Here is a 16,773-nt window from a genome sequence, read left to right on the forward strand (position 1 = left end):
GCATTTTATTCAATTCCCTTTCCGATTATGTCTCGCACGTCCCAACACATAACAGAATTGAGTATACAACCAGGGGCATAGCCAGGGTGGGGGACTATAGACCCCCCCGGACATGTCATATTTGTGTACAATTAAATCAATTTTTGCGAAATGGAGCTGAATCGTACGTAGGTAGGTGATTTTTTATCACCGCCTTCGACAACGTACGCACATCAGCCCCTCCCAAACCAAGTTCCTAGCTACGCCACTGTATATACAACGTAGGAGTTCATTCGTGCCATCCTTTGATTAATAATCAAAGGTGCCATCCATATGAGTCGCCTGCTACCGAAATTCAAAGGACACGCGAAACGTCCGTCATTTCGACTTGAAAGTTAGATGACTCTGCTCGTAGTTTTCCCCTTCCCCGGCTTGGGGAATCCCTAAAGATCATTCCTTATTAGAGAAGGAAAGAGTGAGGACTGATAATATAATGGTCCTAAAATGAAGCCCAAATTACTTTGTTGTTTCACCGAAACCCAACCTATAATTGACTTAAGGATCGCATAAACACGAAAATGCAAAAAGTAAACAAACTTTGGCTCCGAAAATATGGCCGCCACAGGACTTGGACTTCGGTACAATCACGAACAGTAGAAAAGTTATAGAAATTAACAGCTAAGAAGGAAATAGAAGACACGATGTGTAAACAGTAAGACTTCCATGGATTAAGGACAAAAACTATACACAGCCAAATATGGCGACTTGAATGTTGTATATAACAAAGTTACAGCACGGGGATATTGTGCAGACTGTCATAAAGTTTTTCAAGAATTTCTGCAGGATGACATCATTGAAATTGTAACGATTCAAGAAGTTGAGGGCGCATATTTATAAGCGAGGTGTGGTGGCGTGGTGCACGAGGCACTGATTTACATTTGGGATGTGATTCATTACGGTTTGCATGAGTGCAGGGGGAAAGGTAATTCTAGAAATAAAATATATACTGATAGTAGCACAAACTTTACTGCATGTAATGTTTTACGGAACTTAGTTTGGAATGAAATTTACTATCGAACAAATAAGGTGGAAGTTTAATACACCAAACGCCGCCTGGTGCGTAGGATTGTAGGAACGACTTGTTAATGGTTTTTGATTATTTTATACCATTATTCGCCGCTCTAAGAACACTACAATTGTTAGCATGAAATGAGCATGTAGTTCTTTTTGAAAAATGCAGCCTGTATTTTCTGTACTTACCGAAAACGGTGCCGTAACCTGTTTAGAAATGTTGAGAACACGCATGCTGGTAAAGAACTACTGCGACAAATATTGCTATGAGGTCTCCGCACATAACAGTTACTTGTAATTTAAATTAATATGCAAGATTAGTGGAATCAAAAGAAGTTTATTTAGTAACTTAAATTAATTACAATCATATTAGATTTCACTGCGGTAATCGGCGGAACGGTACGTACGGTTATTCTCGAACGCCACCAGAAGTTACTTTCCTCATTCCCTGTCAAGGTCGGCGAGATGAGTTTCGGAAGCCACATGTAATCATATAGAGAAACGGAAAACTCCAAGGATCAAAATCTAAAACAAAATTACAGCGCAAGGAAGCAAAAATTATCCATTGTGCATACAAATACGCACCCTTAACAGTTTTCAGTTTTTTTATTTATCACACGTTAATAATGTTTTTTTTATACCTAAGAACCAAATCTATGTAATTTATGGTACAATCACACAAAATGTACAAGAGAATTTTCTGCAGTGTGAACAATTCTTAACAATAAAAATAAATAGTGTCAGCCTAAAGCTACTGTACAAAAATAATTTTATTCAAAGTGTTGGTGGAATGTAGAACAAGGTGAAATTTGTTTGTAATTAAACATTACAAAAAAAGACATTACATACATACCTACTTGAAACTTATGTAACAACAATTGCATCGATAAAACACATTATTTCTAATAGACTTTTCCATTATTAACTTTACGACGATGTTTACTAAATACGGCACATCTAGTATGAAATATAAATTCATAAAACATTAAGGCATATCAAAATTCCTGAGAGGACAGGACGAATTCTAATTCATATTTCACGAAACAACCCACTGCATTACGCTCGTGTCTTTTCCTCCAATCGAAACCAAGCGGGAGTCATCGTGCAGAAAGGCGACACTGGTCACATGACTACTATGTCCGCCATACGAGTGGTTTAAACTCTACAAATTGTGAATCAGCGTGGAACCTAAGTAAAATAGCTCGTACCTTTGGTTGCATCACTGGATAAGAATAGAGCTTGACTTTTCCAAAATCATCGGCCGTAGCCATTAGCTTCATGTCGTGACTGCGATCACAGTAGTTTACATCCGTACCATCGGCATTCTCAGGCCATATGCCGATGGTCGAAAACGTGATTGTACAATTATTCGATGCCCATTCTGTATCTCTAAAGGCACTACTCTGCGGAATTTGGCGACAAGTAGCCGCATTCCCTATTCAAAAATTAAGGTGTGTTACTCGCCAGCAAAGTATTGATACTCACAATATAATAACTCGTAATCTCCGGAATTACTCCTGAGTATTTCTCCATCTGCTGACCAATCAATGTGAGTAACAAAACTGGAATGACCCTAAAAAATAAGAATTTTACAAAGGATAGCGATTAAAAGTATTATGACGAAAAGTAAATTACCACTGTCAGTTTAGTTCCATGCGAAGAAGTTGCCACACTCTTGCAGCAAGCAAAAAACACAGTTATTCAGTTTAGGCAAGAAGAAGATACAAGATTTTGCTATAGAAGGAAAAGCGTGCAATGAATGAATCTTTGGGTGCAGTTATCAACAAAACAAGATTTACAATGCTAAAAGCATTATATACTCGTGTAAAACAATGCCATAGTACGTAATTTAGAAAAATACAGGTAACTATCTACAGGACGCATACCCTTTACCATTAGTTCCGATCGTTTTGGACAGGTGATTAAGCATTTCTATTATTTATTATTATTATACTACTCTATTACAGGTACATGCAACTCCAATATAGTGTGCGGGGTCAAACGGCATCGGAGAAAAAAGGAACGAAAGAGATTTATTAGAAAGCTGACGTAGACCTCAAGAAATTGATTATATAGAACGTGCTAGTCAAAAACAAGAATCCCAAGTCCTTTATTTATGCAGACACCAAAAAATAGAAAACAAGATCCAAATATCTTGATGATTATGTGGTTGTTATAGTTACAAGAGGGGTGGTAAACCGCCTATTTGGCGAACCCTTTCCAATTGTTAGCCTGAGCTATCAATAAATAGTAGGTATTATTACTATTATTATTATTTAAAAATTGTCAAAAGTAAGTGAACTTTTGAATTTTTTTTTTTGAATTCGAAAATGTAACCCTTACAAGCGTGCGAAAGGTTCCCCTTATAAATGCATTCACCATATGAGTAAAGAAATAATGTCTTACCATGCATTTTCCAACTCTACTAAATTTGTGAGTTTCCGACACTTGATACATGTAGATATAGTTATCTCGAGATCCTAAAGCAAGCATACTGCCATCTGGCGAGAACTGCATTATTTGAATCGGCTCCGGACCATCCGAATGCTGGCTCATTAATTCTCGCGTTTGCGAATCGAAAACCATCCAATTTCCGTTAGGAACACAACCGACTACTATAATATTACCATCTGGCGAAAATGCTAAGCTTTGGGCGTGCACCTGGAATAGATCCAATAATTGCAAGAAGATTTGCTCCACTTTCGACGTACCCCAATATCTTTACTCCAAAGAATACTATGCGACATTGAGTCCCACATTTGCAGGAGTTTGTCATAGCCTGCTGTGGCAAATTGAGGAACGGTAGGATGAGCAGCCAGGCCCCACAGCTCGTCTATATGGCCCAAAACAACAGGTTGAAATCCCAAACTTCCATTACCAGTTAAAATGCAATTGCGCGTCGTTCCCACTAGCAGTTGAGATCCTCGGCCCTCCGAAATTACTCTAATACCACCATAGTGTCCTTCAATCTGAAAAGCTTGGATAAGAGATTATGGATAAGAGAGAGATATTATATACCTGACTCTCTTCGCCTGTTCTTTCTAGATTTGCATCAAATTGAACCATTCGGCCATCTTTGCCACCGCCCGAAACAACAGCACCATCCTTGAGAACGCATATAGAGAAAATAGAACCTTCGTGAACATTCTTGACCATCTTCACGATAGTATTTGTTCCTCGTCCCCAAACGACTATGTTACCATTGGAATCGCCTGTGATCACGTCACCAGATTGGAGAAATGACACACACAAAATAAATTTGGGCTTGTCTCTGCTTTCGAAAATTCCCATTCGCTTATACAAAGTACCACCGGCATCCAAAGACCAAAATCCTATATGCGACTTTCCGCAGGTAACAATACAATTTTTGTCTAATGGATGAAACTCGGCGGCCACAATTGTATCTACCGAGCACTGAAAAATGTCGTTTGATCAACAAACCCCAAATTGTTAATGCTCTTACTTTTGTCTCTGTTATTTTGTAACCATTCTCTCCCTTCTGCCAATCCCAAACAGATATTGTATGGTCGGATGCTTCGTCAACGGCCACCAACATCGCCCCACCGTCAGCTTTACTAAACGAAATACAGCACACAGACACATCAAATTCATTCACTCCAATCACTGCCATCGTATGTAAGGACACCGAATTCCACACTCGAATATGGGGCTGAAATACTAGTGGTTAAATTACTTTGCGAATTATATTCGTCGAAATTACCCTTGCTTCTCTCTTATCATGTCCAGCACATTGACCGGTGGCAACTACTAATTTATTGGGATGAATTGCCAAACTGAAATATTCTAGATTAATCGAGAGAGCAATTTCCGCATTTAGTACCTTTTGACATCATCCGTATGGCCCAAATAGTGTCTTTGGCTTTGCTCCTCGGCATTGTAAAGCACCACAACTGCGGCAACGAAATATACCATCTCACCCGTTGGTAGTATATACAAGTTAGATCTACAATCTCGGCCTCGGTATCCATAAACCCAATCCAATTTGAGTTTCTGAGAAGGGGCCGTCGCGACCTTTGTTATGTCGTAATTTTCGGCGACATCGCTCGGTGTGTATAAAATAATTGGCCTACCTCTTAAGTACATCCGTACGCTGTGATCTTCGTCATTGTAATTTGCTTCCTTGGTACTAGGAAAAAATTGGCAATCAGTATAAAAAATTATAGATGGAGAATATTTAGTGCTAAAAAACAGTATACACGTATAAAGTAGCACATATAAATGCAACGAACCGCAAAAGAAAAATACGATACGAAACGCTAACGTGTTTAAATAATCGTCTTGTGTTTTGTTTTGATTTATTGTAAAGTTAGACTACATTAGGAGAGATTAGGGACATCTGAAAGTAATTGCGTAGTGTTTTTAAAAGTTTATCTCATTTAAATCTGGTCTTGCGATAAGAAGTTCGTTAAATTGAAGATGACTATATATGACTGGACGTTGGAATTATTTTTCTTATAAATTGATTTTATTACAATCGATCGCATTTGCGTAGTATGCGATGCGACCCTGTGCCTTTCTTCCTTACAGCTTTATTAATTGATTTTTGTCGAATAAATTTGTGTGGTCTGTAAATGATTAGGACGTGGTTTGAGAAATTTGACAATCAAAATTTTCACATAAAAAATTGTGGTAGTATGTGTGGTATGTGGTTGGCTGAATGACCGTTTACCATTGTACATAGCAATCGATATATTGTCTCAGTGATTGCAAAGGGCCGAGATGGGAGGTTACTTTGAATGAATTTATTTGGAATTCGTATTCAAAGTACGAAATGTCATTTTCTATTTTGTATTTTAAATTATGTGGATAAAATAAACCCATTTTCTATTGTAAAAATTATCGACCGCCTGAGTGCGGGGTATTACGTTGTAATATTCTTTTTTCCTTGACACTTTAAATTCCAAATTTATATTCCATTTAAGGAACTTCGATTTTTACTCTAATTTATATTCAATATTTTCACCCCATCTATGATTTCCTGCGGAAATCCGTTTAGTTAAGGTGCAAGTTATTTCTATGGTCAGATTTGATATTCCAATAGTTTATTCTCGCCGCTAGAGGCCATCCGAGTGTTATAGGTTTCATTTACAATAGTTTTTTATTTTCGCCGCTAGAGGTCGTGCAAATGTTTCCTTAATTCTTTTCTGCGTACGCATTCCTTGTATAAGAACAGTTTCGATCATTACTGGTAAGAACATACACGTCGCCAATTTCGCCATAACCTATAAAAAGGGATTTGTTGGTGGTCTGTGAAGTTTCGTTCTTGAATATTTGCTTCGCTTCATAGAATACGCTTTTTTTGCGGACATGGATTCTAAGGCCGTTTACGGTATGTACTATGTACCAACAATATTGTGCATTACCTTTGACTTTCAATAATAATTTTTACGCTTCTTACTTCTGGGTTAGGATCTAGGATTATTGTGATCTACATCGATATTCCTTGGTGGAAACGCAGGAGTTGAATTTTTCAATATTGCACAAGGAAGATTAATTGGAAACTTCCACCGCGACCTTGTGTCAAATCAGTCACGTGATTCTACTACCTACGTTTCATATCCTTTATATTAGTCTGTTTACCAATTTAGTGAATTGCTTTTGAATTGTAGTTTTTTATATTACCGAAACTAGTTCGAAATAGATATCTACGATTTTTAGTTATGTTACTTAACTCATTACGAACAATTTGTTCACCTTAGTTTATTTTCATTTTGAATTAATTAGATCGTCAAGTAGTTTCCTCGAGTTAACGTCACGTTTATGCTTTTACATATATCCGATTTGTAGGGACATTATATTCATCGATCAAAATTTTGCTTTTGTTTAGTTAACGTAAATCGAATTATGGATTCTTGTCGAGTATTAATTGCGGTTTTAGCATTCGATTTACCCTAGTGCCAGACGTTAGACATTGCTACCCAAATATTTTATGCCACGCTATTCACTATCATTGTGTATTTAAACAATGTCACTATTCTTCTTGTTTGTTTGTTGTTATCTGTTACAAATAAGGTAGAAAAGCGCCCTTTCTGAGCTCAAAAAGGTTGCGACATGTGGTTCAAAAAGTAATTTTTCTATTTTCGCGGATTTCCTTGACAAAATATACGGGGTAAAATTAAAAAATTTCAGAATGACTATATTTCCTTGGTAAAAAGAGGTACACAAAAATTTTTTTTACAAAAATTTCGGTATAATGATTGTTGAATAATCTGCCGTTTTCAGAACCAGGTAAAAAAGTTACCTACCGGACCTAACCTCATTTTTTTAAATTGAATAATTTGTAGATTTTAATCTAAAAAAATGGCGTAATAGGATGAATTAACCTATTTGGTTAGGTTTTGACTCCGCCTAATTTTGCAGAAATCGCAATTTAAAAAATTGCCCAATTCGTTTCTTAAAAGATATCGATGTTATTTAAAATTGAATTTTACATTAGATTGTGTTTTTATCTTGTTCCTATTTTGCACGTTCTTTATGAGTTGCGCGTTGTGCTTTTTCAATATATAACAATTGTTGCACTGTCTTCTTTACAAAAAATTCTGAACCGAAAAATATAGAAAAAAAGTAATATAATGTAAGATTCGACTATAAATAAAATCTATTGTTTATTATACTTACCATGGTCTATTGGTTGTGTTTTTTTCTATATTTTAAAAAATGGCAGGGAGATACCTTGCAAAAAAGAATTGAACCATGGTTTTAATTACGAGGTTGCCGCGTTACTATTTCATATATATCAAAACCGCTACGGAAAAGTTTTTCCTATCCGGGCATTGAAATCGGGACACCCTGTACAGTATATCTGAGATGGATAGAAAGTATTTAAGACCTTCCTCCTTAACTATCACGACATGTTTTGTCGTTTTCTTAACGAAATTCGTGACGAAGATATTTACAAGCAATGAAACATGAAAAAGAACAAGCTACATGTTTCTTGCATTAACATACATTAGACTTCATTGCGTTCCTCTCAAGATTTGAATCATTGAAGATGTCCAGGGAAATCCTAAGATGTTCAAGGATATCCAGTGGATTTCCGAGGCCGTACAAAGATGTCTGGTGGATCTCCATGGATATTTTGACTTTAATCTGCGACTCCCTCTCGGGTACCCACAGTATTTGAATCAAGGGATACATTTAGTTGCAATTGGTCGTGATACAATCAATTTTAAAAAGTTGTCGATATGGTCAAAGTAGGTACTCGAACCGAAGTTTATTCACGTCACCACTGTAGTGTTAAAAATTGACTCAGAACTTCACAACAAAGAACACAATAAAACGCTAAACCATAACGATTCAACGAAGCGTTTATTTACATAAAAACATGTAGCCTTCACAAGTACAATTAACAAACAAGCTCGATTTAGTTGAAACTCTAACGAACCAATACAAATGACCAATATGATATTTTCGTGGTCTCTATGCCTAATGGACTAAAAGTGGTAGAGTGTTCCTCCATTATTCCATACCATTTAATGCCAATCATACACTAAGGTACCTACTTATGTTATTCAACGACCGTGTAATGATGGCCATCAGGATGTGAAGCAGGTGCTGTAATGCTTCTGAATACACCCATGACATTACTTATTTCTGTCCTTCCGCTAACAACTACTTCCAATTTCTTTGGTATTGTGCAAACTACGGAATTTCAATAGTTCGTTGGGAAATATCGGTACATCTGCTTTTTCAATAGAAATATCGTCAATCACTCGAGACAATTGCAAGTACTTACAGAATGTGAACTTTTTGAACCCTCAATATGCTATGTTAATAGATGGGTACAGGTACGTACAAGATGTTAGTTCAATGGATAAGCTAATGAAAGGAAGAGCCTTCTGTTGTTAGAAACTCCTTTGTCATGCATGTTAATTATTCAGTTGTTCTTCATATTTAATGGTGCTTAATAATCGCACTTTCGTGTTTGATAAACACATATGTACATACCGCTTTTTACCCATTTCCAACTTCACACCAACGCACCAATTTACACTAACTAAATGCAAATCGCCGTGCTTACGCTACTGTACCTATACCCAATTAGTACGGGCATATTATATTAATCTTAAAAGGATGTAATTAAAGCGTTTTGTTATACATATAGATACTCACAAGATCTAAAATCCATTTCGACGATAGGTATAGTAAGTTTCTATAAAAGTGCACGCTAGCTTGTAATTAACTTCATACAATTATAGTACAATCTGAATTATTAAGGCAATATCTATTGTTAATACTTAATTAGTTGACTACGGGTAAAATTACGTAAAGCTTGATTTAATTATACGAATGACCATAGCGCATTTCCCCCCTGGTTCCCCAGGCTTCCCGATCCAAAAAGAAGAATTTCAATTCTTTAGATGGCGGTTGCTAGCTCCCGATTTTATGTCTTTTCAGGCATTATTTTATGGGATAATCCCCGCAGTACAATAGGTGCACCAATTTTGTCAGAAACTTGGGTGAAGGTGAGTTTTAGCATTTTAATAATTAAATTCTCACTGATAATGGGTCCCTGCGGATTAATTAATTTCCGGAGCAACCTTATATACCTACATTTGAAACTACTCCAATTGCGATAGGCGATGGAGATGTTATCGTTTTCATTATGAGTTTATGAATACTAACCCCTGTCACGCGTAGTTATCTTGACCCGCTTTTATACAAATCAATATGGGGAATATCAGAAAGTACCCGTGTCGTTTTCAAAAACAATTCCGTAATTCTTTTGTTCGTTTTATAATAGATCGCTAGCAGCAAAACCAATAGGACTCATTTACCACTACGGAATATTAAACCGAAACATAATCAATGTACCAGGGGCGCACCCAGAAAGTAGGGGGGGGGGGGGGGGATAATAGGATAGTTCCAATTTTTTCTGGATTTTTTAATTCCGTATGCGTGCTTGGCTCGACAAACATTATATTGCCCATATACAATTTCGGAGGAGGTTGTAACCCCCCCCCCCCTACATGAGTGCGCTCCTGCAATGACATATACTTCCATTTTTAGCGTTCTTTTCTTAAAACAATGCGCAGTTACCCTACAACAAGTTTCTAACGAGTGAAGAAAAAATCTGAAAATTTCTAGTCACATCATAAAAACTACATTTTATATGGTTTAAAGCTTTCATACACTGTGGGGAGGTTTTTTATTTTTAAATTGCAACCCCTGTCGAGATTCGCTTTATTTTAAAAGAAACACATTTCGGATCTTACACTACTCGATTTTTTCTTTTGGGGGTTTCTAAAAAACGGGGTGTATTCAACCTTTAAACTTAACAAGGGTTGCAATTTAAAAATTTTGACTAAAATAACTCCCCAGTAAGTTTTAAACCATTTAAAATTGTACATTTTAAATATTCGAAAGTGAGTTAACATATGCCTACTTTACTTCGCTTTATACTGCTACCGTGACTAATTTAGAGTCTGGTTTCGTGGCGCAATAGGAATGGGATCTTTCACCTTCTTACGTGCCGGGTACAGTAGTTCGTTGTGTAATCACACTGTGCACATTTTTAATCCTTTGAAGATTTGTGTGCTAAGAGTAGTTTCAGAACACGATGAAGATTGTTGCGAAACGGCAGTGTGTTTTCTTCGATATTTTAATAGTAATTCTGATACTCGGGTCGAAGACGAATCCTACAAATCTAAGATTGTGAAATAGATCCAGCCGTTTTTGAGTTATAAATTTCACATTTTGTGTTTTAGAAATCAAATTTTGTGAGTTTAATATCTACTACGACAATGAGTGATAATACTGTACATTTTGTATTTTGTAGGTAAAAAAGCCTCACTTAAAAAAGGTTTTTTCAAACCGGCAGATAAAGAGAATCCCTCTAAATAATCGTCAGATTATGGGCCGGCACGATTATTTCAAAATGACGATTTTTTTGCATTTTCAAAAAGCTGCGCCCGGGATTGCGTCATGTTTAAATCGTGACTCTTTTGGATGGGAGCTTCTTTGGGGTTCACTTAACATCCCTCTAAATATCGAACGCGCTCGGACAAATCCCGTTTTTTTGCCCTCCTCCCCCACCCTGCAAACCAGCGGATTAACATACCTCCTCCAATATCAGACACGTGGGACATATACACTATCAATATCTGACGCGTTCGAGTATTTTGATGTGACTATTCTTTTATACATTATGCAAAAAGTGTAGACTCGCGCCCCCCCCCCCCCTGGTGGAAGGATGTATATCATATAACTTTTTCTTTCTACCATCTAATCTATAAAGTTCAATAGGTCCCTACGACGCTCGAGTAAATCCCCATTTAGCATCGCGGACTCCCCTATTATAATTCGGATGGACTGTAGAGTTAATAGGCGAGATTATTAGGCATTCGTGTTTCATGTTCAATACGCAGAACCTATTTGGAATAAAACATTTTAAAAAAATTGCTGTGGCTAGCACAGATACCACCAGCACACCTGCACACCTGCACATGCGCGATGCTACCCTTTTATGACTGTATTGTATGTGTACTAAATTTGATTCCAATCGGTTCAGCCGTTTAGCTGGAAACGAGGTCAGTAATAAGAGTACAGACGGACCGACATCATCGAGATTTTGTTGTTTAATTCGGATTCATGGTGATTCAAAACAAGTATTTCCGTCAAAAAAGGAGGGTGTTATTTTTTACCTCAATGCAATACCTCATCAGAGGTGGTGGTAAAAATTGGTGATTTGAAAAATTTTTCCGGAAGTTCACAAATCGTGGCTGGGGTTAAACAAGTATAAATTGTGCACAACTCTTGTGCAGATAAAGCGCATTTTTTTAACCGAAATAACTTTTGTTTTGACATCACCAATGGATATATTTCTTGCAGACGTCTCAATCGTCCTTTGTGAGTACCCTCTTCCGACAATCCGTTCTTGAGGTATAAGGGAATATACCCGATCACGATAAGAAGTCGAAGAGGGGGGCTATGGTTGGTAGAAATGAATTCCTTCCGTTGAGACCTTTCATTAGAGTTCCATGAAGGATAAAATTAGTTCCACCCCCCCCCCCCCATCGCACTTTGATAAGAGGACAGAAAGAAGAGCAGTAGTAGGTAGAAAACGGTTCCTTTCGATGAGACCTTTAATTAGAATACAATGAGAGATACAATTAATTTTTAACTAGCCCCCCCCCCCCCCCAGGTCCCGTCGCTTACTGATCTCGAAAAAGAGTCGCATGAGAAAATTATACTTTGTACAAACCAGTTTATTTGGATGAGACCTTTCATTAGAATACCATGACGAGTAGAACATGTGTTTGTTTAACCCCACCCCCCCCCAAATTTTCTAAAATTTAACTTGACATGCGTATGCAAAATCTGGGACTAATTGGTTGTCGTATGTAAAAGCTATGCACGTTTTACTTTCAAAAAAAAGCATCTCAGGAAATAAATCGTGGGGAGGGGGCCCCCTTTTAGACAACGAAATTTGGGTACACCTTCGAGGTATAGGCTACCTACTGCAAAAAATTCCAGGACTCTAGGACCATCCCCTAGAAGTAGTTAGAAACGGCAGAAGTGGGTCCGGACGGACGGACAAAACGCAAACAATAGCACTTTTTTTAATTCTTAAAAAATGCGCTAAAAATGAATTAAGATATTGTCGCGAACAAAATTTTCCACAAAAAAAACTAGAATGACACGAACCATACAAAAACTTTTTTTGTACAAACAATTTATCCTCTATCTACCTATTTAGATTTCGTCGCGTTTGGAAATAAATGCGTGCAATCGCAATTTTCGTAATAAAACACCATACGAATCCACTGGTGGAAGTGTGATAACTTCCTTACAATGTATCGACTAAGATATTGTTTCACAATTTAAAGAGTAATCCATACACCTCGCTCTACGCATTACATTGTGGGCAAAACCAAACTAAAATATTCTCAAAATCCCCACCGCGCCTTAGAAATTAAAAGATTAAAACGGAAATTGGTAATCATTTTAAAATTCTTAAGGGGGAGGACAGTACTAGTCGAGGTACTAGTTTATGTATTATCATTTTTATATTGTTGGTCTGTTGTGGAGGTATCAATTTTCAAAAAAAAAGTCAAAAATCGCAAGAGTTGGACACGTAGAGATAATTTTCAAGGTTTGGCTTTCGCAAATTGATTTCGATTCGAGGTGTCTCATGAAATGCAATTTTTGCAACCTTCACCTTGATCCTCGTTCTGCGAAAGTTGTCCTTGCAACCGCGCCGCCGAATTATAATCATCTCTGCTAAAAATAGGCACAAAAAGATTCTACCGGTTCATATTTAATTTACAGCGTTGGCTGATAAAAAGTAAACAATATTACAATCACAAAATAAACAAAATGATTACAAAAAAGAAATTACCTTCCCATAATTTAAAGTTGAGTCAGTATCAGTATGACGTGGAATTTTTCGCACCCAACTAAACTACTTTGGTACAATTCAAAATTGAATTATTAACGTTTAATTCGCAACTGCTCGTAATTTACAACTAACAACCGAACTGTTCGTGAATTACTGAGGAAATACCGCAAAACTGCTACAATTCGAACCACTATTGCGACGAAGCATGAAACACAGACCTAGATAATCGCCGGGGAGATTATTCCACGATTACCTCTACCCGATTATATGCACTTTCTGTATTTTTCACGGGCGACACCTCCCCGTATTGATTTTGTGATTAAATGTTGCAAAAAGCGCGCTATAATATTAATAAAACTGAACCATTACATTACAGCAGCACAATATAAGGCACGCAATATTGAAACGCGACTACAAAAATTTAATTAAAAAAGAGTAACGAAAATAATTACACCGTGCTACCTTTTTACATGCTTACCAATTTTAACATAAAGAACCTCTGGCCTTCAATTTGAAAAACAAACTCGTTAACTTTACTGCATTATACGTAACGAGTTAACGATGACTGTCCTTTTAAAGTTCAAACAAATTTTCTGGACATTTATTTAGATTTTGGGAATTTGGAACCATCAGATTTAGTTCTAGAGCAGTTGAATTGTGGGAACTCGTTAGTTCTTGGTCACCGAAGTCACAGTAGGTACGTTTTGTCGTTTTCCCAAAAAATTGATGGCCTTCAATGGATTTTTTGATTGATTTTGGTCGTGGAAGAACTCCAAAAATAAAGCTGGATACGTTATGGCAACGAAGCAAGAGGTGAGGTCACCGACCGCTTTGTAACGGAAAATTCTCTGGAAAAATGTTCAACAGCGTCAACATGCAGTAGGACTTAGCAGTTTTTGGGAGGTAGTCAAGTGTCATTTGATTTCAACATAAACTATACCTGTTCTTTAGTGGCAAAAGCGGCAACGGCCCAAAATGACAGTATGGTCATCGCTAGGGTTTTAAAGTCGGAGCAAGAAATTTATTAGGGAGATCGGGATGTATACCTTACCAAGATTCGCCCACCCCCGACCTCCCCTTGAGGCGATTTTGAGCATTGCTTAACGCATACATGATTTTGGCTTTCCCTCACCGGTCAATTTAAAAAAAGACTGGTGTCAACCAACATTAGACAGTAGCTTATTGCCAATTAACTTTTTGATCAGAAATCGTTTTTAATGTTATTTGTACCTAAGTTCATTTCCAAGACACAGGAGAGAGGCGTGGGCGAGAGGTGCTCTCCTTTTCCTATATACATAAGAAAATGGAGTCACTGGAGGTCCATTTTTTGATAGGTACAAATCTCCGCTCAGACTCTCTCATGTGCCAAATTTGGTCTGGATTGATTGATCCAAAGGTGTGACACCTATATCAGACAAACATACTGTCGTTTACATAGAGAAAGAGAGACACATTAAGGTGAACCGTGGTTTTTTTTCTAGTTTCATTATAGAATCTTTTAATGTCAGTAGTTTCCCACTAAAATGTAAATAAGGTTAAATAAGTTTGGCACTTGTATTTCTTCCTTTATTAATCGATTAAATTATGTAATATTAAATTAGTGTCGCCTACACTAATAGTAATAACTGAGAATGTGGGACGTACCTAATCTATATGATTAAGACGTTAAGTAAGTAATATAATCATCCAACAGAACGTATATTGACAATTTTGACACCGAATCAAGAAATCGATTAATAAAAATGTAATGAGTGCACGTATAAATCGAAAAACCCTAAAAATGTTGCAAAAAATAAACTGAGTTTATCAAAGAGGGATCAAAACGGAAGGTGCAAAGTTAATATCCTAAGGTAACTTAAGGCGGAAAACGTACAGACGTTCCTGGTGAGCAAAATGGTGCATAAGATTACATAATTATGCAATGCGTTAGGGCGTTTTCACCTCAAAATTGGCGCATAAATATCGAGTTTTGCATTTTTTATGGTCAAAATCTCATGCAATCATTTGATATAAATGTGTTGTATAAATAACCATTTTGTTATGTAAGAATGGTCGTTTGGGACCAAAATTGCAGACCGATGGGCGCAAGTATCTCAAGGTATTTCGACGTATGTGCATATTTTTTGGATTTTTGGATGCTAATTTTAAACCTTGAAGATGACCGCACTCACAAAATCAGTATCTCTCAAACTATTTCACAAGTTGCTTCCAGGTTCCTCATCTTCCCTGAAGTTTACATTCATCCTTCCGAAGTTCATTTTAAGTTCTCCGCAAATAAGTACTTTCATTTTTCTAGAAACTAAGTTCATTTCAAATTCCACAAATTTTCCCTCAAATTGCCTTAAAATTCTTCTCAAGATTTTGACTACATATGCCTACGGTTAGGTAACACACCTTACATAAGCAAGAATAGCACTTTGTAGGTGTACTCAAGCTTTGTTTTGTTTTATACAGGGCGACAATTTGAAAACTTACCACCCCCCATATCTTAGTAAATAAACGAGATATTTAAAAAAATAAAAATCCGTTTCGGTAATTCGGAGGGGGAATCACAATGACATAGTTGGCGACGCACCCCCTCCAACCCCCTGCGCCCCAGCCACCCCAACTTTTAAATCTTAAATAGTGACCCCCCATGTGTGATATGTCGTTGGAAAGCTCTGAAAAAATGCTTTCCAACCATACCAAATAGCATTACATTTAGGTTAGTAATTATCGTGCAAATCAAAAAATAAACTAATCTGATACATTTGAAATCTGTCGTATTTAAAACGCAACCGGCGAACATTAGACGAACTAAGACAGAGAATAATTCAAGAATGTCGAAATATTGCAAAACCAACATTTGAAAAGGTTCGACAAGAGTTTGAGAATAGATTATAACTGGCGATCAAAAATGAGTTGCTGTCGAGTCGGCTTTGGAAGTTCAAGTTAAATACGATTTTCCATGTTTATTTTTTGATTTGCACGATAATTACTAACCTAAATGTAATGCTATTTGGTATGGTTGGAAAGCATTTTTTCAGAGCTTTCCAACGACGTATCACACATGGGGGGTCACTATTTAAGATTTAAAAGTTGGGGTGGCTGGGGCGCAGGGGGTGTGAGGGGGTGCGTCGCCAACTATGTCATTGTGATTCCCCCTCCGAATTACCGAAACGGATTTTGATTTTTTTAAATATCTCGTTTATTTACTAAGATATGGGGGGTGGTAAGTTTTCAAATTGTCACCCTGTATATACCACTAACTGAACCGTGTCTTTTGTTTATAAAGTAGATTGTAGAGGTAAGTATTTATTTTTGTATTCATGAGAGATTGCCAGTATGATATTGCCCTGTATGATTCTAGTAACCATTTATAC

The 16,773-nt window shown here is 36.9% G+C and overlaps 1 protein-coding gene across 4 annotated transcripts in view; it reads right to left on the reverse strand.

The window, feature by feature from the left end:
• Positions 1-1,637: 1,637 nt before the first annotated feature.
• LOC116176835 (echinoderm microtubule-associated protein-like 2) overlaps positions 1,638-16,773 on the reverse strand; it is a 28,742-nt gene continuing 13,606 nt past the window's right edge. For 3 of the 4 annotated variants that reach the window (XM_031495639.1, XM_031495637.1, XM_031495640.1), the window contains 10 exons: positions 4,892-5,197; positions 4,772-4,844; positions 4,514-4,720; positions 4,069-4,464; positions 3,762-4,019; positions 3,457-3,711; positions 2,686-2,724; positions 2,536-2,623; positions 2,259-2,485; positions 1,638-2,212 (listed from right to left, as the gene is read on the reverse strand). In XM_031495639.1, coding sequence (XP_031351499.1) covers positions 2,087-2,212; positions 2,259-2,485; positions 2,536-2,623; positions 2,686-2,724; positions 3,457-3,711; positions 3,762-4,019; positions 4,069-4,464; positions 4,514-4,720; positions 4,772-4,844; positions 4,892-5,197 — 1,975 coding nt within the window. In that variant the 3' untranslated portion in view covers positions 1,638-2,086. The remainder of the gene's footprint in view (positions 2,213-2,258; positions 2,486-2,535; positions 2,624-2,685; positions 2,725-3,456; positions 3,712-3,761; positions 4,020-4,068; positions 4,465-4,513; positions 4,721-4,771; positions 4,845-4,891; positions 5,198-16,773) is intronic. The other variant, XM_031495638.1, reaches the window with a different exon arrangement.

This window comes from Photinus pyralis, unplaced genomic scaffold, assembly GCF_008802855.1.
Source record: "Photinus pyralis isolate 1611_PpyrPB1 unplaced genomic scaffold, Ppyr1.3 Ppyr1.4_LG7, whole genome shotgun sequence".
Classification (NCBI taxonomy): domain Eukaryota; kingdom Metazoa; phylum Arthropoda; class Insecta; order Coleoptera; family Lampyridae; genus Photinus; species Photinus pyralis.